We start from the raw sequence: 27,292 nt of genomic DNA, 5'->3' as shown, positions 1-27,292 counted from the left end.
CTAAAAACAGCATGATCATAATTAAAAGACTATTGGGAACGCTCAGACAGAAAAACAACAAACATGGCTGAAATTGTTTATACAGTTGGTTTGGTGAAATCCATATTGCACACAGTCATTTAAAAACTTTTTTTAAGATTTGGACTCAGGACAAACTGTCCACCTCTTTCATATCAGACACAGAGCTAAACAACACATACTTGAGCACATCTATTTTTATAAGGTTACAGAGGCACAGTAAAGGTCAAGAAATCCTTTTGCAAATGAAATAATACATAATTTACAGATACTTATGTACTTTTTGAGTTGGAGTGTCGACCACACAAAGAACATCCTAACACGTTCAGAATTATGAAAACTACAAACATGATTCAATCCATATTTATAAATGGAAAATATGACAATTTGTTTTTAGTGAAACCTTTTGACTGACTTGATTGAAGAACCACAGCAAAATAACTAATTTTATAAAAATAGCTGTGGGTGTATTAAAAAGCCCAACATGGGGAACATTTTCCCATCCTCCAGGCTTGCTGTATTACTCCGCCTTCTTCGTTCCGGTTCCCCGGAGAGCTGCCTGGATGCTGCTCAGCACCTCGGTGTAAAGCAGAGTCCCCACAAAGACCACGAACGTGCCCAACCAGTGCCACGCAGTGAAGGGGTTTTGGAAGTAAATGATGGAGAAAATGAGGCTGAGGAACTTTCGTAGCGTCACCACTAAGGTGACCGTCAGCGACGTGCACTCTGTGGTCAAGACAAAAACTCCCCGAATACAGACATATCTGGAGAAACGGTTAAAGTCTTTAGCAGTCATACGGAAGGAGAAAAAAGGATGGAAAATATGCAAAGATTGTATGTCATTATGTTTGTCTAGCGCGGGGTCTTTAATTTAAAATAAAGAGCTGACGATAAAAAATTAATAGAACTCTTAAGAGAAAGCCGTCATGATGTTTAAAGATTGAAATATTTTCCCCCAATCTAAAATTAAGTTGTTTTTAAAGAAAATTAAGAGGCAACAAACTACAAAATACATACATCTATGTATCTTTAAATAAGTTTTTTTTTTTTTTTTAGATGAAGTGAAGACAAAAACTTTATTTAAAGTGACTTTGTTCTTAGGACGTTTTAGTTGGGGCAGAAATACTCTATCAACCAAAAATACATACCGGTAAGTGAAATTATTATTATTTGCATTACCTATACATATACGGCAACTTCAAAGAAAATGTTTTACTGCGTGTACTTACAGACGCCTAAATAAATAATAAATAGGATGAACATTTCAACTTCAGTAAGGTATACAAACAAGGTTGAAAAAAGTACTTTTTTTGTTTTTCTGACGGATACTGTGTGATAACGTTGATTAGAAGGTAGATCCACATGATTGGTACGGTCAGTCCCACCACAGGAACGAGTACAGGAGCTGTCAGGAAACAATCACCACCAATTACATCTGATATAGTCCAAACCAAAAGCTCATCTGAACGGCTCAAAACACTCACTGCTCTGGCTAAAATGGTTGCAATAGTTGTAGATGTCTGTAGAAAGAAGCAGGAACCCCGGCAGGGGCAGGCAGTGCTGCAAACAGAAATGCAGATTTCTCCTGAATAAAGTTGTGTGGTCATTGTTACCTCGATGGTGGAAGGGAAAACTCACGTTATAGAAGAGGGCCTCTTTGGGGTGTTTTCCATATTGTTTGTACAGCGTCTCCTGGAAAATGCCCATCCGAGCCGACATCAGCAGAGCAAAGGTCAACATGGCGATGCCTGAAAGGAGAGCGGGCGCAAGTGTCAAGCGTTCATGAAGCTGCCATCATAGCCCAATTTGACAAATACAAGAGGCAGGTTGGGCATGGTTGCTAAAGTGAGTCAAGGCCCTTCTGTCCGAATTTGTAAGGCATTTTATATCATGTAAAATAGGACCCAATGTGGTAAAAGACAAAGCTACATAAAGTCATCCATCCTTGCAGTAGCTTTTTATTCTAGAGCAGAAAAATGACAGTAGAAAAGTATAAAGCCCCCTAAAACCTTAAAAAACACAAACTATGATCCCTTTTCCAGCAAAAATATGTAGCTAAAGGATGAGAGTAACAGTCTCCTGGCAAAAAAAACACAGACATGTTGACTGCCTGTCCACATAAGCCTGCGAAACAATGGCTATGTGCTTAAAATCAGTTTGGACATGAGGTTACACCGCCATCTGCATGGTGCGTTCAAGTGACCACTTCCCATGAAACTCTGTGTAAATGTCTGTTTTGGACTTCTGCGTTCAAAACTCTAACGTTCACGCGTAGCTACGCAAGTTTTTACAACCGTTTTCAGGATCTATGTACAAAACACGTGGTCACTGAACGTAAACCAGGTCAAACTGTGACCAATCAGGAATTCTGATTTGGTAGCGACTACTCAATACTCAAAATTTATGGTGTCAAAATAGAGCCTAAAGTATTGCGCATCAAAACAGTAAATTGACACCATATATTCCGCTAGAATTGCATTTCTCAAATTGTCTGATAGCAAAAAAAACAAAAAAAAAAGTAATCCCACCCCCTTTACTATGCATGAAGTGAGGGGGTTCTTCAAGCGAATGCATTTCTGTCATTCACTTTACTCTGGCCCGGTACTCACCTATCAACCAGTGCACAAAGACAGAAAAGCTTTCCTCCTCTGATCCCTCACTGGATGCACTCTGCAGAAGTAAACCGGTAGTTACTACAGCTGACATACGATCAACTTCACGACAACCACCAAAATAAAAATGTCCGACAGCTGCTCACCACTTGCTTGGCGGACATGATGGTGCAGATGAAGATGCCTGCTGAAACTAGAGCTATTGACAAATATTTCCCAGTTGAATACCTGAAATAACAGACAGTTAGAAGCCATCAATGAGCACAGAGATTAAGTAATAAGTGGAGGACGAGTTACCTCTTCTTGAGGATGATCACGCCTAAGATCATGTTGGCGATCAGCGACCCCTGCAGAGACATTGGACTGGTATGAACCCACACAGGTGCAGGAAATGTTATCATGCTTTCAGGAGCACTTACTGATCTGAAGATCATGTGCAACGGCATAGCTATGTTGAAGTTGAGAGCGTAATTATTGACCACACTAACGGTGAAGAACATGGTCACCATGATCATATAGTTCCTTTGGGGGGGGGGGGGGGGGGGGGGGGGTAGGGAGAGACGTAAGTTTAGCCTATTATCAGAATGTTAAGAGGGAAACTTCAGGTGGAAGACCTACCTGATGGGGATCACAGCTTTCTTCCTGCCAAAGTTCGTCTCGAAGATGAACCCTTCCAAGGCGATGAACAAAAACTGGGCAAACGTAACCAGGTTGCCACATCCTGGAAACTCTCTGACAAAGAAAAGGACACATCCAAATTAAACTTAAAAAAGAGGATAAAACAACAACAACAAAAATCTTACAACTTACAGTTAGAAAGACTTATATATATCAAAATGATAGGTTTTTTGCACATACATTTACACACATACAAACAGACAAAACAGAGGGTTTTCACGTGTTCTTAGCTATTTCAAGAAGATGAATTAATGCAGATATAATTGAAATATAAACATTCACCTCAAATCTAAATAAAATGCTAGATATTTTATTGGCTTTGCACTTGAATATATACCTCAGTGTCACACATACAAAAATAGTAAATATAGGAGTAAAAAGTGTTCTAACATATCTGATTACACAGCAGCAACATTTCATATTTTGATTTTCTACCTTGTTCAAAATAATTACTAATATTTTGATTCACTCCTGGGTGTTCTTTTTGAAATATTTATAAAAATGTCACCCTGTGAAAGTAAGGGAGCAGTTTTCCAATGAAAATTATCAATGAGAGAGCTTATTGTTGTGATTATGTGCTTTATAAATAGGCTTTTTTCAAAATTTTATATAATTCAATCGGTCTCCGTTTATGCAGGTACAATAAGGGACTCTAAGCACTAATTTGCTTTGCACGTCCACGTCATGAATGACATACGATCTTTATACCTCAGCATTTGAGATGAACACAGTGTACAAAGAAAACTGAGCTTCTCATTGCAAACTTCAGTCTAAACAAAGAAAACTGCGAGTGTTATTTTTTTGACAAATAATAACACTGTCGTCCTCTTTGGTTTGAACGGATTAAAAGCGAGTGGTGACAGAACAATTTCGCTGGTATTATTATCAGAACCTCCGCTCCAGTCCAACTAGCAGCAAAGTCCTCCGTCTCATACTGGAGTCTAAGTTTGTCACTGACCGTACAAGCAGCTCCAGAGTCACCACGTTACTACAACACCCGACAAAAACCAGGATGATGGCAAACGCGGTCCCCATGTTGTTCTGCAGTCAAACCAAAGCGCCACTATTTAAAACGAGTTAAGAAACGATGCATGTTTGGGAATGAGCCGGGCTGCGTTTCGGAGCCTGATTCTAAAATGTCACACTTCCTGTTCGCACAGCCTTGTGGGAGTTGCAGTTTGGTAATACTATGACAAAGATGGCATGAAGTTTGTTTGCCGTTGCTGGCCGAAAAAAAAAAAAAAAAAAAAGATAATAATAATGTTGACACAAAAATGAAACACTTATACTATATGTTTATGAGGTGGAAAAGGATGATTCGCTGTGGCGACCCCTGATGGGAAAAGCCAAAAGAGAAAGAAAATACTATATGTTTATGAATTATTTTCCTGTGGGTAAAAAAAAAAGTTTGGGATGCTTCAACTTCGACCACACTAAAGCTGACCTAAACAGTAACTATTTCCTCACACCCACACACACTTAGCTGTGAATGTGAGTGTGCATGGGTGTGTGATTGTGGCCCTGCGACAAACTGGCAACATGGACATCTAGGACGTCCCTTTCCTTTCCACGAGTGGACGGGATAGGCTCCAGCAGCCCCGTTTCCCCAAAAGGGACCAAACGGGTTTGGAAGATGAATAAATAAATGAATGAATGTTTGTTAAAGACCTAGCTGAATGAAAATGGCTTTCTTATTGTAAAAATAAATATGCACACATTTAAGCAAATGTAAAAAAAGAAAAAAAGCATGAAACAAATCTGCAGAAGTGTAACAAAATTCGTTCATATATATTTTTCATGGTTTGCTATAATCATACTGTTTTTATATTGTCAGTGGCTTGTTTAGCATAAAACTCTGATTTTTTCCATGTATAATTTTTTAGTTTTTTTTATAGTTATAATTATATAAAGTATATAAAAGTACAATTTGCATAGGTCAATGAAAAGCAAAGAAATGTAAAACTCAGGACATAGCTGTTCTAAACCACAAAGACTCATAAAAGGCAATACTTATACTAAACATGCAGCTTTTTTGACCAATGTTGTTTACACACAAATAGTGGTAAATAGGAAATATAGCTAAAAAAGTTAAAAATATTGCAAAAATGTGTGTTAAACTGCCTAAATCTAAAATGATCCAAGTAATGATCAGTGTAACGACTCATTTTATAGACGATCCTTGATGGATTGCGTGCCGACGTGGCTTCAGTTGACGTAGCGTCGTACACCGTACCGCTAGCGCAGCTTCCGCCGGTGCCACAGCTGCCTATTTGGCATCAGTTTTTCTGGTATTTTCTTATTCTGTTAGTTTGTAAGTGAACGGTGTTTTCAACGTCGTGTCAGCAGATTTATTTCAAAGCAGCTGTCAATATGATCTCCCTCACGGATTCACAAAGTAAGAACTATTTCTGTTTTTTGCCGCTGTTTATCATGGGGACATCAAATCTGGTTTAGCTAGTAGATGTATGAAGCTAACAGCTTTAACGTGATTGGATGGAAATAAATGTACGTCACTGTAGACATGTTTTTCCAAACAGGGTTTTTATTCAAAAAGAAAGAACAGCTTTTATTACACTGTATGCTATTTAAAAAAATTAATACAAAACTTCCACTAACTAAGTTTCAAGAATTCTATCTTTCTGTCTTCAGTAGGGAGTTCCTAAACGCACTTGACCATTTTTGACTTGGATTGATTGAGATTTTAATTAAATTTATTTTTTATAAGCAAAATTGTGCTTCAAGATATTAAAGTGCCTCCATTTGGGGCATAAAATCTCCACCTTCCAGGAGAGGTTTAAGCACGTATAATGACATTTTCATTCTTTGTATAATCTGTGTGCCGTTTAAATGATTTTCTAGGAATTGAAAGTGTATAAGTTGATTATTTGATTTAAACGTTTAAACTATAATTTTATTTCAAATTTTTGGTTCAGGCATTCACATTTTCGTTTTGTCTCCTTTTCTCTAAGTTCATAAACTCTCTTATGGCCATGATCATAGCTTTTTTTGTCAATGAAACTCAACAGAAATTGGAATGGGGCTGACGGGCTTTGGGGTGTTTTTCCTCTTCTTTGGAATGGTGCTGTTCTTCGATAAAGCGCTCCTTGCTATTGGCAACGTGAGTCATACAGCTGCAACACTTACTTATTTATAATTTTTTAACTCCATTGGATTAAAACAAAAAACTGTTCAGCCTTAAGCCTTCTGTGTCCCAATGCAGATCCTGTTTGTCTCAGGCCTGTCGTTTGTCATCGGCCTGGAGCGCACCTTCAGATTCTTCTTCCAGAGACACAAAGTAAAAGCCACCAGTTTCTTCCTTGGTGGAGTCCTTGTGGTTCTGATTGGCTGGCCCATCATCGGAGTTATCCTAGAAATTTACGGTTTCTTCCTTTTGTTTAGGTAACCTGAAAAAGATGGAAACACTGTTTTATCATCGTTAGAATTTGTGTTACTTAAGTAAGTCTCACTTTTCTCCTTTTCTCTGTTATTAGGGGCTTCTTCCCAGTGGCGGTCGGATTTATAAGACGGGTTCCTGTCCTCGGATCTTTGCTCCGTTTACCAGGGATTAGTGCAGTAAGTCAATGAGCCTCAAGCTCCAAAAGCATAAAGACCCACTCAAATCATCTTCTGATCTAGTGTTTAAGCGTTCCCAGTGTTCTTTTAATTATGATTATGCCATATTTAGCCAAAAAATTAATTTTGTCATTATCGAGGACATAGTTTTTGCAGAGCACTAGTAGTATATTAGAAATTCGCCTTTAAGTTGTGGACAGAATTGTTGGTGTGGAGCAACTCTGCCCCCCCTTCCCGTCACCTATTGCTAAACTATCTGTTTACGTGCTCTCTCGCCAACTTGCAGCCCGTCACTCCCCCAATCTAACATTAATTTTGTTACTTGTGTAACAAAAATTGGAGCTATTCAGCCGTGCAGTTTTGAGCCAGATGCCAGCTCAGACGAGGAAGACTTAGACGTACATGGATCTATTTGTCTGCAAGTGGATACATCAGAATGGATTGGAGCAGGGATTTTGTGTCCGACCCAGGAATTTTAAGCTTAATTTTTTCTTAATATTTGCCCTCCACCATGAGAAAAATGCTACAATAACAAGTTAAGAACACCCCAAACACCATTTTCATTTAACTAGATCTTTAAACAAAACATGGGGAAAAATGAAAAAATGTAACAAAAACGTTTGTGTGTGTGTGTGTGTGTGGGGGGGGGGGGCATTGTGGGTGGGTGTGTGTTAGGGTTGGGCGATGTCCCCTAATTTGGCCGTTGACGATGTTTGCTGTCAACCATCGGGATGGACGATGACATCGGCGGGGGGAGGGGGGGGGGTATTTTTACATTTTTCGTTCTTATATAACTGCTATTCGTTATTTTGCTTTTTTCATTTTATTTCCCAACTAATGGTTAATCCGCGATGATCCAGTATAAACTGAGGGAAGTGACTTTAACAAAAAAAGTAACAAGCAAGATAGAAAAGAAGTGTAGTCGCTCCCGCACTTAATTAGTGAAGTGTACCGGCGGAGCGCAGACTTAAAGCTTTGTGTTTGATGGGAAGGGGGGGGGGGGGTACATGAGCGGTATGTGTGGGAGATTTAAGACTGCGATCCGTCCCGCAGCTCTAGGGGTACAAGCAACCGAACTCAGAACCGGGTCTAAAAGTGTGTCTGAGCACAGCTCGGATCGTCAGCACACACAGCGGTTTGAGCTTCAAAGCAGAAATGTCGCTCAGTCCTTAGAAAACATTCAAACAATCACGCGGATTTGTGTTTCCAGTCGTGTCCCGACTAAATAAAGGCTGATGTTATTCTTTCACGTTTACGTGCAGCGCCACCCAAAGCTAATGTTGTTAGCCCGTGTTAGCATACTGCTAATCCTGGCTCCGTTCAGAAAAAGCACTGACCACACGGATTAAAATTCAAATGATGAGCGAACAGGTGTTTGATAATAACCGTAACATTATTAAAAGCACGCTTAGAAGATCGTCTCGTATTTTACCGAGCTTACATGTCAATATATATAGCCGCTCGGTGCTGTTATCGTTTTGTATTGAATTGTTACATTCAATAAAGTTTGGAAAAAAAGCCGCTCGGCGGAAGTTGTATCCCCTTCCGGTTTTCAAACTGCGCATGTGCGAATACTGCGCATGTGCGAATGATTTATTCCGACCGAAATTGTGACCTTAGTGAACGTTTTTATATTCTGAAAACATTTTTCTGGGCCCATGTACACGGTTGGATTCTAATCCGACCATTGATCCCATCAAGATATTTTGTACATGTAACCGCGGCTTATGGTGTTGACGCGCAACGTGGCGGGGGCGTGGCATCACGATGGTGGTCTCTCCATCGGGATGTCAGTCACCCATCACGATGGACGATGATATCGTCCATCGGCACAACCCTAGTGTGTGTGTGTAGGTATGTGATGAAATAGTTACTGTGTAGGTTAGCGTAATGTTTTCAAAGGTGCAACATCCCAAACTTAAAACCAAGATATTTTTTTAGGGAGCTAGAAAAGGTTACAGATGATTTAAGGAAGACACTAATGCAGGATTTTAGATCAAACTAAGTTTATTCTTACACATTTATGTCCTTTATTTATGCTTACTAATTGAACATGTATTTTTAAACGATCTTGTTAGTGGACTCAATTTAGCCTGGATGACTCAAATACTTCACTGGAAGATGAAAAAACCCGACTACCTAGATATTTTCCAGAAGAACTCTGGTGTTAGAAACTTACTTTTTATTTAAGTGGAGTTTCGTTTATTTAAAATGATTTTTCTTTTGCTCTGTTTCAGCTGGTGGACAAAATCGGTGAGAGCAACACGATGGTATAACTTGGAGCGGTTTCTGCTGCTAAGGACAGATTTGGTTACTGATCAACACTCCTGACAGTGACTGTGTTTGGGTCAGTGACACGTCACAAATTCCCCGAAAAAGCCACAAATGGAAGCTTGGAGGCTCCACTGACATCCTGGGGATTTTTCTGTCTGAATGCCATCAGACAGGAGATGATTGTTTATGTTTTCTCTTTTGATTTTTAAAAAAAATCTTTTATGTGTGATATTTATGAACTGAATTCCTGGGACCACTGGACCAAATCAGAAGATCATGTTCTGTCGACAGCATCGTCCTCTCCAGACTGAGATCTGGACAGTGTTTTTTTTTTTTTTTACTGTAACTAAAAAAATGAATCATTTAAATACATTTAAGAAAGCATCTGAATGAAACTTGACCTGTTTGTAAAAAACGTTTTGGATAAGTTTAACATACTTTTTTAAAGTGCATATGAGAAAATGTGTTTTTTTTTAAAAATCAAATACTCTGATATTTTTTGCTTTTCCAGTGAATTGATCTCTTGATTCTGACAGAAGGAAGTTTTCAAAATAAGGAGCAAAATCCTCCACGGCTGCACTGATGTGCAACACCTAAAGTTACACCGATGCCTTTATGGTTGTAATGTTACAATGGATGTGCGTAAATATGTCTTTTCAAATTTGTACTTAATGTTTCTAGTGGCTAAAACAAAAAAAAGTATTTGTTACATTTTCAAAAAGACTATTACAGGTAAATCTTTTCTATTGTTGACCTTTGAAAAAAAGTTTAGGTTTCAAAGTCTGTTTTGTGTCAGTTATAACATGTCTTTCATAGTTGGCGTTGAGTTGGGTTTAAAAAAACTGCCAACGCAGACGGCGATGTTACAGGAGACTCACCATGACTTTTGTTCTTTTTTTTTTAGCTATATATCTTGCTACAATGTTATATATTTACAATAAACATGGACTAAAGAACCAACAAGTTTGCTGTTTGTGAGAATGACTTTGCAACAGTTATTTTCAGCTTCACCGCCCTGGTAACCCAGTTTAATTGGCCACAATTCCTCCAAAGGTGCTTGAACGCCTTGGGTGGCTGTAGTGGAGCGATCGACCTCCGATCAAAAGGTTGCAGGTTCGGTTCAAAGCTTCACAGCTTGACTGGTGAAAATAAAGTTTTTGTTTTTTCTGAATTTGCTTTTTATTTTTATTTAGTTGCCTTTTTTTTATTTTTTTAAGGGTGTGAATGGTAGTGTGTGAGCAAGTTCAGCCCTGCAACAGACTGGCAACCTGTTCAGTGTACCATCCCTTTCAACAGTAGCAGGGATAGCCTTGTGATCCCAAAAGGGATCTAGTGTATTTGGGAAAATGGATGGGTTTGTCATAAATCCACAGATTTTGTGTTTTTGACTTTGAATGACAGCAGGGACATTTTTCTGTAGTAAATAACTTTTTTTTTTTTAAACAATGCAGCAGTGGATGCAGTTCATGTTTTCCTGCTCAGAAACTCAGCTGTTGATGTTTCTCTGTTCTCTGTGAAACCGGGTGGAAAGCAGAAGAAATCTTCATCTGAAATCTGCAGGGAACATTTCTATCAGTCAAGGATCGGCAGAAAACCCCCAAAACACTTTAATATGTGGAACAACAGAAAACAAAAAAAGAATAAAATCAACTTTTGTTTTCTAAATAAAAAAATGTATGATTCATTTTTGGCGTAGTGGTCAGCGCTCTTGCCTCACAGCAAAAAAGGACCCAGTTCAAGTCCTGGCTGGGGAACCTGAAACAGCAAACTCACCATTCTGTTTGGAGTTTCATGTTCTCCAGCTTTGAGAAAAAACTATCAAATGGTAAATTGAAGATTAAAAATATGAGTCACGGGGTCATGCAGCTTTTTCTGGAGCCATCATCACAAGGATGCCCACACTCCGGCCTCATGGAGGTGTCTGCACCCACACACCCACTCACGCGCTGTCATAACATGACACTCATTGATAAAAGCTCAGTGGCATAGTCATTCTGAGGTGATCTCTCTGAAGACGTCGCTGCTTATGAATCGGGTAAAAGTTGAAACTTCTGCCGCTGGCGCCTATGATTGATGTGCAGCGACGGCTACAGCAGCACCTGTCACTCTGTCATGGTCTAAGGTGTGAAGGAACTCAACTACTTTACAGCACTGAGGCTTTATAAATGACACGCGCGTGATGACACAGGCTGTGAACTGACCTGGCATCTACACAAGTCTGAACCACTGACAAAACGGTAAGACACTCTTAGTATTAGTATTTTTGCCAAAATTATAATAATGCAGTTGTGTGAGGTGAAATAATTCATAAAAACCTCAAAATGATCGGAACAATGTTTTTTTTTTAAAAGAAATCTATAGCTGACAGATCTTTCTGTTAGCTATAGAACGCCTCATAGACACTGGACAATAATTATTGTTATTATTTATTTAATAGTTGTTATTTATTTAAGTCTATTTTTACTGTTATTTCTTATCTAGCTGCTGTTTTTGATAGAACAATGGTAACAAGGTTTTCTCCTTTGTGTGATCAAAAAGCTTCTGTTCCATTCTAGTCTAGTCTAATCCAATTCTGTCGTTTAGAGGAAACAGTTTCCCATTAAAATGTTATAAAAACCCTGATGTCTCTCAGAGCTTTTATTAGAACATTTTGGTGCATTTGTTCTGTTTCTGTGTTGGTCTGTTTGAAGACATTAAAAGATGAATTGTGGTCTGTTGTATTTGTAGAATTCAACGATGTCTCTAACGGTAACTCTGCTTGTGGTGACTTTGGTATCTCAGTGTTGGACTGCCCCACAGGTGAGGGCAATCTTTTATTTTTAATTAATTCATTTTTTTATGTTTTTGTATTTCTTGCTTCCAAATTTAACCAAATCTTTCCGTTCGCTTTTTCCAGAGAAGAAACTGGACTCCTCAGGCAATTTTATACCTGAAAGGAGCACGTAAGAGCATGATCATAGGAGCAGAAAACTCATTTTAGGCTGCTTTGTTTTAAAGCTAAAATAAATGCTGTTCTATGTTGATGCAGAGGGACACCGCTCTCTGTTGGAACATAGCAGCAGAGAAGAGAGAGGCATCTCACGCTCAGGTTTGTCTTCATTTTTTCCCAGCTAATAGATGTAATATTTATTAGAACTATTTATAAGGTTAAGTAAATTCTCAGCACTGCTCGTAATTTTTATCAAGTTTATTTCCTGTCTCTATAAATTGTGATATTAAGTCTAGGATACCCAAAGACGTGTTTAGATCTGTTGGTCAGAGCAGGATGATCATTTGGTTTGTTAAAAAAAAACAAAAACAAGATTACCCTATGGAGACTTTGCTCTTTGTACATTTTTTTTTTTTTACAGCTTTTGCACTTTGCATTTTTTTGTTTTTTTTTCTTTCTAAAGAAAATGAGGAGATATAGTGGGTGCTCAGTATTATAAAGAGCATAAAATCGTTGCAGATCAAATCATTCAATTATTAAAAGTTTTTTTCCAAAATCAGTTTTACAAAAGTAACAGTTTGTCAGCAGAGTGAGCAGATTTTTCTTTGAGTGTGTTTTTTTTAAATGTTTAACTTTTTTATGCATCTCACAGCCATTCTTTTTCTGTTCTTCTACACAAAAGGGAATAAATGCACATAGGCGAGCACATACAAGTAAACATGGCTATTGAAATTAGGAACAAAATCACTATGGTCAGGATGAACAATTCATCCTGTCTTTCTATAGTGACCATTTAGATTTCACAACAACAGTTTTAAATTGCAAATTAAGATTTTATCACTACTTTTCTGTTTTATGCACTTTATTTTCAATATCATTTATGTCAATACACATCAGGCTAAAGTCCAGTATTATCATACAATCTCATAAAATCTACAATTATTTTGTTTTTGTAACTTTTCAAAAATATAACCATAAATCACGTGGAACCCTTTTTGTTCATGCAAGTTGTTCATGCATCAGGCTGAAAACATTGATTTCAGCAGTCAGTCTTCAGATGGGTTTATTATGTTGCAGCTGATGTGAAAAAGTCCGGCTTCATCTTAAATATTCCACGTCACATTTCACCTTGCGAATGATTGGCGAGCTGTTCAGGGTGTGGCGCCCCTTCGCCCTGAAGTGGGTGGAATAGGCTCCAGCAACTCCTGTGAGCCTGCACAGGAAGAAGCAGGAACAGACGCAGACGATGGATGGAAGTCTCTTTCTGGGTGCTCTTTGCTTGCTTTCAGGTATTTTTGCTCTTTTTTTTTAGTAAACTTCAAGCAGATCAGTGATGAACGGGGATCATTCTTACCCTCGGTCATGTTTCTGGGGCTTCTGCGGCGAGCTATGGAAGAAGGCAAGTCTGGAAAAGTCATCAATGTCAACATCTTTTAAAGTGACACCTGAACTTATCTTCCCCCCCCCCTCCCCTCCCCTCCCCAGGTGGACAGAAATGGGGTCACAGCAAACAACAGGAAGATATCAAAAGGAACAAGTTGTGATGAACGTCATTCCAAAGTTGACGCCCCCCCCCCCCCACATTATAGTTGGAATACTCTGTTTTGTATATTTTTTGTCATACTTGAAAAATAATAAAGATCTAGAGTAGAAAGTACATTGTAAAAACGTGTTCTTCTAATTATGGTTGCCCAAATCCAGGCCTGGAGGGCCGGTGTCCTAGACGTTTTCCAACCAAGCTCCCATTGAAGCTTCTTATTGGCTAAACACACCTGAGCCAGGTAATCAGCAGCAGATCAGAGAGGACCTCTGGAAAACAGGCAGTGGGGCGGCCCTCGAGGCCTAGATTTAGGCACCCCTGGGGTGACAAAGTAGGAAAAAATAGAAAAAGGTGGGGAAAAAAAAAAAGACACCTCCGAGCAACAATTATCCTTGACTCATTTGCACCATCCGGTGATTGACACAATCAAGGAAAACAGAGTTTTGACACGGTGGGTTTCATTTTTATTTTATTGTGACATTTTTGCTTAAACTGCCAGTAGAACTGATTCTTTTGCAGAGCTGGACAGACGTAATTAAAATGAGCCAGAGCTTATCACCCACTTCCTGTCATTTATGCCCATCCTTGAAAAAAAGGAGAAAAAAAAAGCAGCAAACTGATGTCTACACCTAAACCAAGATGGGATTAAAGTCCCAACATCATCGATCTACAGGAGGGATGCGGGTGAGGGGGTGAAAGATGATCGGATGTTTGGTGGTTGCATTGTGGCGATGCTGAAAAAAAAGAACAAGTAGAAGCGTCCCTCTGGTGGTCAGTTAGATGTCCTGCAGGTCTTTTTGGATGTCCCACAGAGTGTTTGCACTGGCCTGGAGCTGGGCCACCTCGTCGTCCGTTAGAGTCATGTTGATCACGCTGGCCACGCCCCCTCCATTCAACACGCAAGGTAGACTCAGGTAGACCTCCTCACTGATCCCATACATACCCTGTTGATGCAGAAGCAGGTAGGCAGCGGGGGAAACACTGAGTCATGTGAATCAGAAGAAAAGTCACTTTTTCTCATTAAGTTACCGGGAAACATTTTATACAGTAAAAATTGTCCAATGGCCTTCAAATGTTTGCGAGTTAAATACAAATCACTTTGTACTAAAATTCATCAAATATGTGGCATTGTTACAGGAAATTGCAAGAGTTGAACTTGAGAAAATAAAGTCAAAAACCTTAAATTTAAAATCCAATTTTAATTTTCATTGAATTCACTAAAGTGTCATACTTATGGCATTTGGTTTACTGGCAAAACTACCGTGATGCAGTAGAGCGGTCGACCTCTGATCGATTCCCACCTTGCCTGCCCATGTGTCAGTGTCGTTGGGCAAGACTGAACCCCACCTTGCCTCTGGGGGAAGGTTGGCGCCATCGGTGTGTGAATATGTGTGAATGGGACTGTAAAGCGCTTTGGGCCTTCGAGGAAGGTGGAAAAGCACTGTACATGTGTACGCCATTTACCCTTTACCGAGCTACACACTAAAGCAGCCAGCTTTCATCACGGTCCTGACACTGTTGTCAGCAGAGAGGGGCCAAGAGAAACTGTGAAAATAATCCCGTCCCCTCGAGCGTCACGTTTTTAGCTCCTCTTACTGAGCTGCTAAGACAATGTAAAAAAAAAAAGAAATGAAAAAAGGGTTTTGAGTCACTTCAGATTCTGTTTGCTCCATAAATGACTTCAGAAAAGTCAGGGTTTCAAACTGTCAGGTCAGATTTGGAGGCAAATCAGTATCCACTGAATGTTTACACTGCAAACTGTCATAATAGCATAGATTTCAAACCTTGTTTTTGGACACTCACTCTTATTTGTCTTGGTTTAAATTGTTGTAACTTATCTTTGTTCTCCACCTTTCCCAGCTTTTCTCTAATTCAGCACAGTAGAGAATTCTTGATTACAAGTCCAAAGCCTTTGGCTCCATAATATTGATGATAGTAAAACTATATTCAAAAACTCAAGTTGCACTGTCATTTTTGGTTCATTTTTAAGTATTTAGTTATTAGAATTAGTTATTTTAAAGTTCTATTGTAGACAAGTTAGACTGGTAGTCATTGTCCTTATTTTGGAACCATAAAATTAGATTGATGATCTAGGAATAAGTGCTAGTTTTAGATTTAGTTTAAATAAGGATTTATTCAGATGGACCACATTATACTAAGATTACATGCTTTTTTTTGTTCACATTTTGTTATAAAATTAATCATTTCCACTCATTACATAATCCATATAAAGTAATTCCATCTGACGATTAAATTTTTAGCTTGTTTTTCCTTTTTGTAGACTTGTGTGGAACTCCTTGTTTCTAGATTTCTTGTTATATTCAAATGACTTGCTGCATCAACAGATAATTCTACATCTTTTTAGTGTTTTTTCTTCTTAAGATCAGTGATCTTTCTTATTTTTAGGCTATCTCATTTTGCAGTGTAATTATGAACTTTAAATTTTAATCAAATTGATTGTGTAGTGTTTAACTGTTGCAGCCATTTTCTTGTTTATGTGTTTTCCCCACATTGACACACAGCTTACCCTTGTTTAGCAGTGTGTACTCTACATACACTCTAAATGAGATTTCTGTCTTTTGTCATGACCTGAAAGAAAACTGGAAAATAAAAAAGGAGAAAAGTCTCTGGAGTTCTGATGCTTTGCCTTTTCCAGAAATATTTGGACATAAATGGTGTTTCAACCATCTAAGACAATCCATTCTAATTGAATCTCAATCTTCTCTTTTATGTTTTGATTCTGTTTCTTGAAAACAGAATCCTGGAATAATCTGTACATAGACGTCTTTCCAAGCAGCATATCTTGAGAACAAAAAAAAAGATTTTTTGCTCATAGAAGCCTGAGATTAATGCAGAGAACAGAACACGACATGATGATATGCTAACCCCCTTTTTTCTCTGTATGTATGTAAGAAGAAAGAAGAAACCTTATTTAAAAGCGTTTTTCCCCCCAGGAATTTGAAATTAAAGCCAGTAATGTAAAAGCTGTGACCGGCTTCCTAATGATGAACAAACGGGAGTTTGTTACGCTGTGAGCTCCCACTGAAGGAGCGAGAGAGTGTTCATGTGATCTCAGTTTACCTTCACCATGGTGGAGACAGGATGGATCCTGTTCAAGTTCTTCATCAGGCTCTCTATCAGGTCAGCCACGCTCAGACCGATGGCCCAGTTGGTGTAACCCTTCAGCCGGATCACCTCGTAGGCACTGAGAGACCAAATACAGCTTTTAAAACCACTTCAGTTTTTGATTTTGAATGTAACATAAAAATACAAAAATATTTTAAAGTAATAAGTGTTATCTTTAAAAATAGACTTCAAAGAAAGTTTATTGAACGCTGTTTATGTTTCCTATTTTGATCTCAATCAGAAGCAGAGTAAACTCAAAGAAATATACATTTTACTTGTCACAGGTAAGTTAATTCTCAACTTGAAAACAGCAGTGAGCATTTTAACAAAGCTTATAATACAAATAGATGTTTTCCTCCTCAGAGCATGTTCTCACTCAGTTTCCTGAAGAATCTTCCAGGTTTCTTGGATTACAGTGAAACCTTTTTTTAAAAATTCTCTGAGCTGTTTTGAGTTTACTCTCTCTGGATTTAAGTCCTGCCTTGAAATATTCACACAGAACATAAAAAAAATGTGGTGCTGGGTGGATGATAGAAAACTTAACCCACTCGACTTGAACCAGGAAAAGACTTGAATTTAATTTGAAAACAGTTCATTTTTGTCACATTTTTTCAAGAATCCCCATTACTAGCTATAACAGACTTCCAGTTCAATAAGACACTTTCAAATCCTTTATAATTCACTAAAGAAACTTTGAGAAATATTTCAATGCTGTTTTTGCTTTTTCAACATGCTGTTTGCATGCCAAATCTTTAAAACGTTATTATTTTATTAGCTTGATGATTTGATATAGAACTTGGATTGTGAATAAGACCAGTAGAATTTGGGGTAAACCCTAAAACAGGGCTGACCAAACTTTTTCCCTAAAAAGGGCCAAAATCTAAATGTGATCCCGGTCCGTGGGCCAAAGACAATCATTTTTTCCATGTCATGAAATAAAAGCAGAGAATAAAGAATATAGTTTAGTTTATTTATTTGTATTTGGTACTTTTCAAAGTAACACACATTAGTGACACTAAAAAGTTAGTAACATTTTTCTTTGAATCTCTCTCGATCTCCCACTCTCTGTAATTAATGCTGAACTTTCGTAGCTAGCCGGTGTGGCGCTGTCCTGTGCTGCCGAGGGCATCAAGGGTGGCTTGCTGTGAAAGAAGTTTAGATTGGAACTCCCTAGAATTTGTCTTTTGCGCCTCACCTTTGTGTTTGGATAAAACTGCGTGTTTAGCCTCGTAGTGGCGGCGTATTTTGTACTCTTCAAGTACAGCCCCGGACAAAAAAGACAAACAGCCTGAGAAGAGATTCCTGGAGAAAAATAATCCTCCTCCCATATTTGTTTAAAATGCCTCTTATCTGTTTGCTACTGCCGTTGTCGCTCCATGAATGAATGGGAAAGGTTAAGGGATTTTAACTAAACACTCCGCTGCCTCTACAAGCACGACTTGGTGGGCCGAAAGACAACCATTGGTGGGTCAAATTTGGCCCACGGGCCCTACTTTGGGCACCCATGCCCTAAAACAGGGGTGGCGAACACACGGCTCTTGAGCCGCATGCGGCTCTTGGCCAATGAGCGTGCGGCTCTTTACGTCTCATCATATTTTCTGTATACTGTGCCTCATTTCATTATTTTTTTCCCTCTTAAACCACACTTAAACCATCAGAGGGTATTAAAAATAAATAATAATAAAAGTGATTTGGCAGTGTGTGTGTTTTGCTCCCGACACATACGTGACGGCCAATTGCACAGGTTACAACCAATGCCGGAACACATAGATAAACATTTCATGTGCGTGCAGACTGTTACCCTCATGGTCTAAATGGCTTAATTCAGAGTATAAAGATAAACACAGGACTTTTCTGGAAGAACAGGAAGATTCTTACTTTTTTACTGAACAGAATGGGACGTCACTATGTTCATTATTATGAGCTTTGGAAGCAGTAAAATTGTTCATGGCAGAAAAGAACAAAACGTATCCCGGAGAAAATTAAAAACTCTTCCTGATCTGACACAAATTGTCTCCTTTATTAACAAGTTGAAGCTAAAGAGTGAAGCAACAACATATACATTAAAGAAACATCCTGCATTTAAACATAAATTGGTCAAGCTTAGGATAAATAATGCAGAATCACGAAATGACTCGTATAAATAAAATAAAATAAAATAGAAGCTCTAAATTGACTCTACCTGTTCACCACCATCTTGTGGGTCTCTTGCCAGTTCTCTTTGTCACAGTCAGTGCCAATTTCTGGATTTAATGTCTGCAGGTTGACTCCAGCCACATTTGTTCCACTCCACACAGGCACTGGCACACATCAAGGAGAAAAAAAATAATTCAATGACTGTACGGCTGCACGAGTATCAGTTTCACATCAGTTTCTGGAAAACTCTTCTTGGCCTTGCTTATAGGCTGTTGAGAGAGTCATAAATCTTCACCACTGGTGTCTCCATGCTCTCCCAGGATCCATCCATTGAAGCTGCTGGCATGGATCCCAAGCTTGTCGGCCATCAGAAAGCGGAAGCGGGCGGAGTCTAGGTTGGTGCCACTTCCAATGACGCGGTGCTTGGGAAGGCCACTCAGCTTCCAGGTCACATAGGTCAGAACGTCGACTATTGGAAAGACATTTTACCAGCACGTCATCACAGGTACACATCTTTGGGCGATGGGGAAACAACGCACCTGGGTTGGAAACGACAATAATGGTGCAGTCGGGGCTGTATCTAACAATCTGGGGAACAATGTGTTTAAAGATGTTGACGTTTCTCTGAACGAGGTTCAGCCGGCTCTCCCCTTCCTGCTGACGGACTCCAGCGGTCACCACCACAATCCGGGAATTTGCTGTGACTGAGTAGTCTGAGAAATCCAAAAGACAAAAGTAATAAATAAAGTTGAGGTATTTTACAGTTTGGATTCTCACAAATTTCTCATCTTAAACACTAGGAGAGTTGAGTACATTTTCATTTTGAGGAAAAGCAATTACAATCCCGTCAGTTTCTCATTTTCATCCTTTTTGAGGTAACATCTCACCTTTGCTTGCTACTATTTTGGGGGTTTTAAGAAAGAGACTTCCGTGCTGCAGGTCCATCATCTCCCCTTTCAGCTTGTCCTCCACCACATCCACCAGGGCCAGCTCGTCCGCCAGCTCCTGCATCAGATGCCAAGTTGCACACCACATTCAAAATTACAAAGAGCTTTCATGATTGAAAAACACTGCAGGCTTGACCAGATTTGTATAGTGGGGTCAGAAGGAACAAACGTAACAAGAAATCAAGCCGAAGCTGAAGTGCTGCTGCAGAAAATCAGTATGTCTTCCCTTTAATTATCTCAGTTACGTGTATCTTCCTTTGCATAAAGCAGAGGATAAGATCAGGAACTGATGCCAAAACGTCTGTAATCTGGTGTCTGTCCAGAAGGATCATGGGTTTTACCCCATGCTGTGACAGCAGCAGGGTAATCTGTGCAAAGGCATGAACTGCTCGGACTCTCACCTTGAGCAGGATGCTGACTGCACAGGCCATGCCAACCTGACCCACGCCCACGACTGTCACTTTATTCCTTGGGGGTTCAGGAGGACCGCTAAACAGGGGAGTGATCAACTTCTGCAGGATTGATGCCATTTTCAGCGCTGAAGGGCACAAAGAAGAACACAATTCACACAGGAGACTGGCGATCTGTCCTCCACACAGCCTCTCAGCCTGCAAGGATGCATGCTCAAACTTTGTGAATATTGCAGCATTTCGGTGTGTAGTTGGATCCAAAATCACCCACTTTTTTTTAACCTCATCATTGCATGTCTAAGCCTATAACAGCAATTAAAAATACCACTAAATGAACTCCATCACCCACACGATCACTCTGCAGAGTTCACCTTGAAATGACAAGCAACCAGACAGACTGAAACACCAGCAATACTTGCTTTGATCGGCGAAGCTCCGGGCTGCAAGGTAAAAATACCACCATGTGATCAGCATGGCAGGCAAAAAGGAGAGCGAAGGTGTTCCCCACAGAACGACGTACCCTCTGTACTGACAGCACCACCCCTCCCACTGTTACTGTTCAGGCAGGTATCCGGTCAGCTGCAGCAGCTCATGTGACTGCAGGGCCAGACATGGGAGCTGTGAGCTGGTAGGCTGCGCTGCACTCCTCCCCGAAGAGAGGACAGAGCACCGTAATCGGATGTCATACTGGTCTAGCTGGCTGTTTAAAGGGTTACTCTAAGCTCTTAAGGCTGCTCCCATCTGCTGCACCTGCATCACAAGTCTGCTTCTGCAGGTAACAGCAAACTCTATCACATCATCCAACAAATACATGTTTGGAAATAATGATGTGTTGTAAATAAAAAAAAAATAAAAATTAAAAAAAAAAAGTAAAAGTGCTGTTCACAATAAGAAAGTACTTTCCATATTTGGACTCCATCCACTACCTCTTGAAAAAATTGGATTATCAACAGTTAGTGCGCCACGCTTAAAGCACGTAGACAAAAGCATGGCATTTTCGAAGGAACTGTTGTTTTCCTAAGGTTCTCCACAAAAATAAATAAATAAATAAAAACAACTGCAGAACCTTTAATATCTAAAGAACCAAATATTTCCTATAATATAAGATGTGCTGCAGAAAAATACTAGGCACATATAAAATAGATAGAAAGATCCACTAATGTGAAATAATATTAATAATTAAGATGGGCATCACAATATAAACATTCTGTGGAAAAACACTACTAAGGTGAAACATGTTAAACCTAACTTTACTAACATCAAAAACAGTCATATTACAGATATACCAGTGTTAATGTCAGATAAACACCTCTTTTCTAAATTAAAACATAAAATAAATACATTTTCAGTTAAATTATGTCACCATACTCAGATGTCATTTCTTGTAGAAATGCAGAAAAATCCTTTCAGTCAGACAGAGGCTTTTGTGTTAGTGCCTGCACAAAAACGGTTCTGCTTTCGTTTCAATTTGCAGATGCCTCAAGTAAAATGTGGCTTCCATGCACATCTGTGGAGAACCTCCAAACAAGCACAAACACTGAATAGAATGAAACCCGGTGAATGCAATGCAGGCCTGAGCTTGTTTTTTTGTTACAAGAAAACAAGTGAACTTTTTTTGTTTTAAATAAAGGTTGTCACTTCAGTCAAAAACATAATAGATGGAAACCAGAGGTTTCATTTTGAACTAACCTGTCTGATACCTCTATATAGACAACATAAAAACCGTTCACCTGTTGTCGTCAAGCTGGGGCGGCTTTAAGAGTGGTTTGCCCTTTCTCCAAAGCTGCAGGGTGCGCGGTTGGCGTGCCGCTGTCTGTGCGCTCCTCTTCCTGTTGTCCTGTCAGCTTACAGCCTATGGATTTAATTAAGTAAGCCTCTCCATCCCATGAAGTCTCATACGGACTCTCCAATGAGGCACTGTCGGTGCTCGTCACACTGACACTCAACCATTTACCCTCAAAGAACGTGGAAAAAAACCTAAGAGGAAAGCTGATAAAAAAAACACAGGGGTTTTGAAAGAAAGGTTTCGGTAACAACCAATTTTATTTCATGATACACAGGCTATAATTTCATAAATAAACAGATTCAGAATCCTTACCCACATAACCCTTGTCATTTGTTGGAGCTGCCGAATAACAAAATGGTTCAGGTGAAATGATGGTGTAATCCTGCGAGTATTACCTATTGCTTCCAAATGTTACCTTTAAAACATGATACAAAAAGTTGAGCACACAGCTTTAGAAAAATATCAAAATAGAAACAAAACCCCCTCAAAAATGGTTGCAGCCCAACATCACCTCTGCTGAATCCTCCTTGCTTCCGGCAGGTTACGCAGCTCCATCTGCTAAAACTACAATGCCTTTTTGTATTCAAAGGCAGAACTTTATTGACAAGAATCAATTAATTTCACTTAAATGGTCTGGATTCTGTCTTCTTTGGAGCTTTTTAATGTCTGCACATACATGAAGTGGGCTATGTGGGTGCAGTGCAACCGCCAGTCCAATATGGAGGACCGAAGGATCAGAAATCTTACAAAAGATAAAAACTGAAAACCTAAATGAGAAGCACAGCAGATACCTAAACCCTAGCATACGTAAAAGCAAATAGGCAAATGTTATGAATGGAAATAAAGAAAACTATTATAAAAACACTGCAATTTTACTTTCCTTGTGGAATCTTTGTCAAATACATGACATAATACTTCATTTTTATTTTGCCATTAAAGATTTTATGTTGAGAAATTTATGTTTTTGACTTCTTAGTAAACTAAAATTACCTGTAGTTTGGGTCACGTTGTGCGAATATGAACAAATCAGCCACAAGAATAAAGAAGAAAAAAAAAGTTTAACATAATCTTTTTCATGCTGTGACCTGATTACAACATGCCCCTCCCCATCAACAAATCAGAACCTGAGCACCATAGACAGAAATGACCCACTACACTACAGCTACAAAGCAAAAGTGTATAGAACTCATACAGAACATGGGAGGGGCAGTGGGAGTAGAAATGCAGCGTTGTGCGAGAAAACAGGAACATGGGAGGGCACTAAGTGCTAACGAGTGTCCAGGCACTTCACCGTCAGAAAAACACCTAGCACAGAGCGCGAGATAAAAACTACAGTATGACTGTCAAAACTACCACCATGCATGGTTCGAGTGGCCTCTCCACACCGCACTCATTTTCTACGTGGAAGAGTTAAAACACACAAAGACACAAACGATTCACATATTAAAACCATTAAAATTAGTCTCTTTTGACTGCCACAGAACAGTGTTATCCAAAAGCTACTGCTGGAGTACACCTCCCTCTTGTGGTGGGAGGAACGCTTGAGTCTGGCAAGAAAAATAAAAAATTAAAAGAAAGTTCATTAATCCAATTACATTTTTGTCCTTTGTCCAAACTTGTAGGAAAAAGAAGAGGTCTGCAAAGTTTGCTGCTTAAGTTGTGGTGCTCTGAGGCAGGGAGGAGGATGTGGACACGACGACGAGCGGCTGAGGGTCTTTACTTGCCGGCGCCCTCTGTGGCACCGCTGCTGCCAATGCCCAGGTAGGTGGCGGCAGTCTCCACGGCGCCTTGGACTGGGACAATCACGCTGTCCAGGAGGCCTCTGAGGGTGCGAACCTGATCAGAATCCAGGTTCTGGTAGACGTAGTAGAGTGAACCCACCACCACGGCAAGGAGGAGGAGCTTGAGCAAAAGGGACAGAAAGCCTCGCCGGACCGGTGCTTTGCTTGAGGGAACGGAGGCGATGGGTCGGGAGACGGTCTCGGAGTATGTGCGGGTCTCAGTGCTGATGCTGCGCTGTACACGGGATTCATCCAGCCAGTACTCACTTGGTTTTAATGGTCGACCAGCTGCTCCTTTGATTGGGCGTCTGCAGGTTGCACTGAAGGACAAACAATATATATATATAAATTTTTTTAAATGGTAAATGGACCAGGAATGAACTTTTTCTTTAGTTTTTTAAAATGCTGTGAAATAACTGTGATAAAAACCCAGGGGAACAAAGGCCTCCATTGCAATCTATTAAAACAGATTTTTTCACACTAAAGGTTGTTTGATTAAGAAATTTTCATGACTGAAATGACTTCTCTCTCCTAATTATCTGCACGCGCCAACTTAGCTTGTCCGTGGACCATATTTTTATGATTAGAATTGAAGCAACATTTCCAAAAGAAGTATTAGCCACCTTCCAATATCTTTTCACTATGTGGTAACAACACCAAACATGATGACTTAAAAAACAAAAACAAGGTTACCTGATGCCTGTTGGAGTGCTTATCTCGTTGGCAAGGATGTCTTCAATCACATTCTTGCTGGTCTTTTTTGGGGTTTCTTCGTTTAAAATCTCCTCCACAACCTGCCAATGGATTGCAAATAAATTTATGCAAAACCTCACAACTCTTTTGGAGCGTGGAGAGAGAATAGTGGCTCTTACCTTTACTTGCCGCCTGCTGCTGGTCCTGCCGGTGACAGGAGTTTTTCCTCTGCTCCTCACAGGCTTCTCCACCACAGGGACCTGCTCTGGTTCAGGGGGAGCAGTCTCCTCTGCAGGAAAAAACAACCATAAAAAGGCAAAAAAACAAATGTGAAGCTTTCTGTCATAAAAGACCTGGACAGAAAGGTTAAGTTTGAGTGTACCGTCTTCTTTGTCACTGTACTGGTCGGAATTTGTGTTGCCATTCTGGCTACTGTCTGCCTTTGGGAGCGTTGTAACATCTGGAGCTTCACCCTCATCTGCAACCTCATCCCGAAGCTTCTGCAGCTTATCCTCATACACCTTACGGGTAGTAGCTGAGAAGACGAGCGTAAGTGGGAAAAAAACCCAATAAATATACTGTAATTTGACTGTTTCATGCTAGTTTACACATGTGAATCAAGACTACCTAGAGCTAAAGGTTCCGCTATATGCAGTCTCAGTTGCACAATGACCTATTAACACTGAAAATGTTTAAACGTGTAAACAAATTACTCCATGGAAATCGTGAGATCAACTCTAAATTTAAATGTTTCACATGCACATAGAAGTTATGAGAAATGTTTCTGAGAGATCTCAGCTATTATCAATTTAAAAAACAAAAAACGCAGAAGTTATGAGCAGCCTCAATAAAACACGCCTCACAAAGTTAAGTACTTGTGGATTTGTAAACCATGTCCAAAGATAAACAACTGAATGAAATAGTTTACAAAGTACTTGATTGTGTCAGAAAGCGTGCCAGAGTAAACTTGATTTTAGCGTTGCATTACACATACAAACGGCATGATTCAACACACACACAGTCACGCGCGCAGAGAGAGACACACACAGGATCCACGCCCGTTTTCTTTCATTACAGGTTTAGCTCAGATAGAACTTGCTTACAAATGGGCGTTGAAATCACGCAGATAACCAAAGAAAAAGTGATGCAGAAGAGCTAAAGACGTTTTTTTTAATCAACCTCAAAGCAAAGATGAATGACAACATTAATTTGTAAATAAAAATAAGTAATTTTTTATTTAAATTATAGACTTAGGTTTAATACAATTATTTTAAAATGTGTGGATTATTATTTTTAGGTGGTACATGATTATTTTGAAAAAACACCTTAGTCTTAAAGTTTTAAGACGCGCTAATCTCACCAAGAATGGGTCCTGGGTTCACGCCATACTTTGCCAGCTGCTGTTTCAAATCTTCATCTGTTAGCTCTGTCACCTCCACGTCCTCTAAGCGGGGTTTATCCGTCTTTTTTGTTGCTTTCTGCAAAGGAAAAAATAATATCGATGCATCGAGGGAAAAACTAGTTCAAACTCGAACCAAAATGACGGCTAAATCAATTTCAATCAAGCTAGGAAATCAATGATCAGAACTGACTTTTCCCGAGCGGCTTTTATTGGACACCACGGGAGTGGGTAACTCCTCGTCGCTGGAAAAAGTGTCTGCAGGCAGACTCTTCTTGTTGTTTTGTGCGGTCAGGTTCTTCTTATAGAGCTGAACGTACACTTCTTTTTTGTGGTCTCCGCTCGGCAGCGGCACATTGTTTGCTGCAAGCTCGCTTTTCAGTCTCTCTTTCGTGAGAACTGACGGATTTTCGTGAAATTCGGCCATGCTAACTTGCTTTTTTAGTTTCGTTTACTCCGTATGAAAACGTATCTAATTGCTGCTAACAGCTAATAGAAACTAGGTGGCTCAGTAAGCCGCAACAAACAACAACAGCCGGAACGTGAGCGAATTACGCTGTTGTCAAACAGAAAGTGGCGCCTATCCGCTGCCTCTTAGCTAGCAGCACGGAAGCCGTTTACCCAAATATTCGTGCAATTCCGCTCGTTAGCCCAAACCCCAAAATACGAAAAGATATGTTAGATTTTTTTGAAAAAATATCGATGCATTTACGGAGACTAAAGTCGGTGGAAAAAATCCCAAAGCGGCTGCAATTTGACTTGAATTAGCTTAGCTTAAAACCAGTCCACTTGCTTCTGTCTGTCGGCGGTCGCGACAGGGCAAGGAAGAAGTCAAGCCGTTATTGGTCGGAGGAGGCCAGTAAGCTCCACACTGATTGGACAGCTATGAATGGACCGCTGGCAGTTAGCCGCCACAAAGAAACTGGAGCGTTTTGCATAAATCCCGGCAATTAAACGCGCAGTATCTTCAGTTTTTGTAATTTTAAACGAACCAAACAAGACATCATAGTTTTAATTAAGCATTCTCGACGAAATAAAGTACAGTATTTCTATTTAATCACGCTTTAACGAAGATGTTCGCATGGAGGTTCCGTTTTAATCTAAATTTTGTGTATTTCGCCGAATTTAGAAAAATATTTTCAGGTCTTAATAAAAAATCTAAATATTATTGATATATGCAATGGCATTGAAGGTTTCATATTACATAATGTGGCAACGGTCAAGTTTGGAGCCGCAGACAGTTAATATGGCTTTGTGACAGCAGGGGGCAGCATAACCACATATTCTAATTAAACACATTCATAAAAACAAAGTTGCCTTTTTAAAACTGTGACGTAATAAAACGTGGTCACATCTTAAAGTATGTGGACATAATCACTCACTGACAGAC

The 27,292-nt window shown here is 39.6% G+C and overlaps 4 protein-coding genes and 1 non-coding gene across 9 annotated transcripts; 2 read left to right on the top strand and 3 right to left on the bottom strand.

Moving 5' to 3' along the window:
- Positions 1–4,463, bottom strand: slc35b4 (solute carrier family 35 member B4). 2 transcript variants are annotated; one of them, XM_023955682.1, is made up of 10 exons: positions 4,267–4,462; positions 3,249–3,362; positions 3,050–3,152; positions 2,928–2,977; positions 2,777–2,858; positions 2,628–2,688; positions 1,657–1,766; positions 1,503–1,578; positions 1,348–1,423; positions 1–782 (listed from the first exon to the last, which is right to left on the bottom strand). In XM_023955682.1, exons 1-10 carry the CDS (start codon positions 4,341–4,343, stop codon positions 539–541), a joined length of 993 nt encoding a protein of 330 aa, XP_023811450.1. In that variant the 5' UTR covers positions 4,344–4,462; the 3' UTR covers positions 1–538. The 2 variants fall into 2 exon arrangements, with proteins under 2 accessions (XP_023811450.1, XP_023811449.1); XM_023955681.1 differs by having other exon boundaries at positions 2,928–3,152; positions 4,267–4,463.
- Positions 4,464–5,517: 1,054 nt separating this feature from the next.
- On the top strand, positions 5,518–10,118 carry LOC101162835 (vesicle transport protein GOT1B). Its single transcript, XM_004069530.4, has 5 exons — positions 5,518–5,703; positions 6,335–6,426; positions 6,529–6,707; positions 6,800–6,881; positions 9,119–10,118. The coding sequence occupies exons 1-5, from the start codon at positions 5,679–5,681 to the stop codon at positions 9,155–9,157; spliced, it is 417 nt and encodes a 138-aa protein (XP_004069578.1). The 5' UTR covers positions 5,518–5,678; the 3' UTR covers positions 9,158–10,118.
- A 1,615-nt stretch (positions 10,119–11,733) lies between these two features.
- On the top strand, positions 11,734–12,243 carry LOC101173862. Its single transcript, XR_002873400.1, has 3 exons — positions 11,734–11,954; positions 12,052–12,097; positions 12,184–12,243. It is a non-coding gene; the product is annotated as an uncharacterized LOC101173862 (transcript).
- A 1,832-nt stretch (positions 12,244–14,075) lies between these two features.
- On the bottom strand, positions 14,076–22,156 carry LOC101162597 (L-lactate dehydrogenase C chain). Of its 4 annotated transcripts, none has more exons than XM_020703888.2 (8): positions 21,933–22,156; positions 20,235–20,371; positions 19,774–19,891; positions 19,426–19,599; positions 19,182–19,355; positions 18,933–19,050; positions 16,706–16,829; positions 14,076–14,568 (listed from the first exon to the last, which is right to left on the bottom strand). In XM_020703888.2, exons 2-8 carry the CDS (start codon positions 20,361–20,363, stop codon positions 14,401–14,403), a joined length of 1,005 nt encoding a protein of 334 aa, XP_020559547.1. In that variant the 5' UTR covers positions 20,364–20,371; positions 21,933–22,156; the 3' UTR covers positions 14,076–14,400. The 4 variants fall into 4 exon arrangements, with proteins under 4 accessions (XP_020559547.1, XP_011474251.1, XP_004069577.1 ...); XM_011475949.3 differs by having other exon boundaries at positions 21,974–22,154; XM_004069529.4 differs by lacking the exon at positions 21,933–22,156 and adding an exon at positions 20,663–20,999.
- Positions 22,157–22,253: 97 nt separating this feature from the next.
- Positions 22,254–26,736, bottom strand: LOC101162206 (lamina-associated polypeptide 2-like). The gene is made up of 6 exons (XM_004069527.4): positions 26,096–26,736; positions 25,864–25,981; positions 24,886–25,038; positions 24,683–24,792; positions 24,504–24,604; positions 22,254–24,130 (listed from the first exon to the last, which is right to left on the bottom strand). Exons 1-6 carry the CDS (start codon positions 26,327–26,329, stop codon positions 23,746–23,748), a joined length of 1,101 nt encoding a protein of 366 aa, XP_004069575.1. The 5' UTR covers positions 26,330–26,736; the 3' UTR covers positions 22,254–23,745.
- Positions 26,737–27,292: the final 556 nt, after the last annotated feature.

Source organism: Oryzias latipes, chromosome 6 (genome assembly GCF_002234675.1).
Source record: "Oryzias latipes chromosome 6, ASM223467v1".
Taxonomy (NCBI): Eukaryota; Metazoa; Chordata; class Actinopteri; order Beloniformes; family Adrianichthyidae; genus Oryzias; species Oryzias latipes.
Note: the sequence above shows the minus strand (reverse complement) of the source record. Positions and strands in the feature narration are given on the sequence as shown.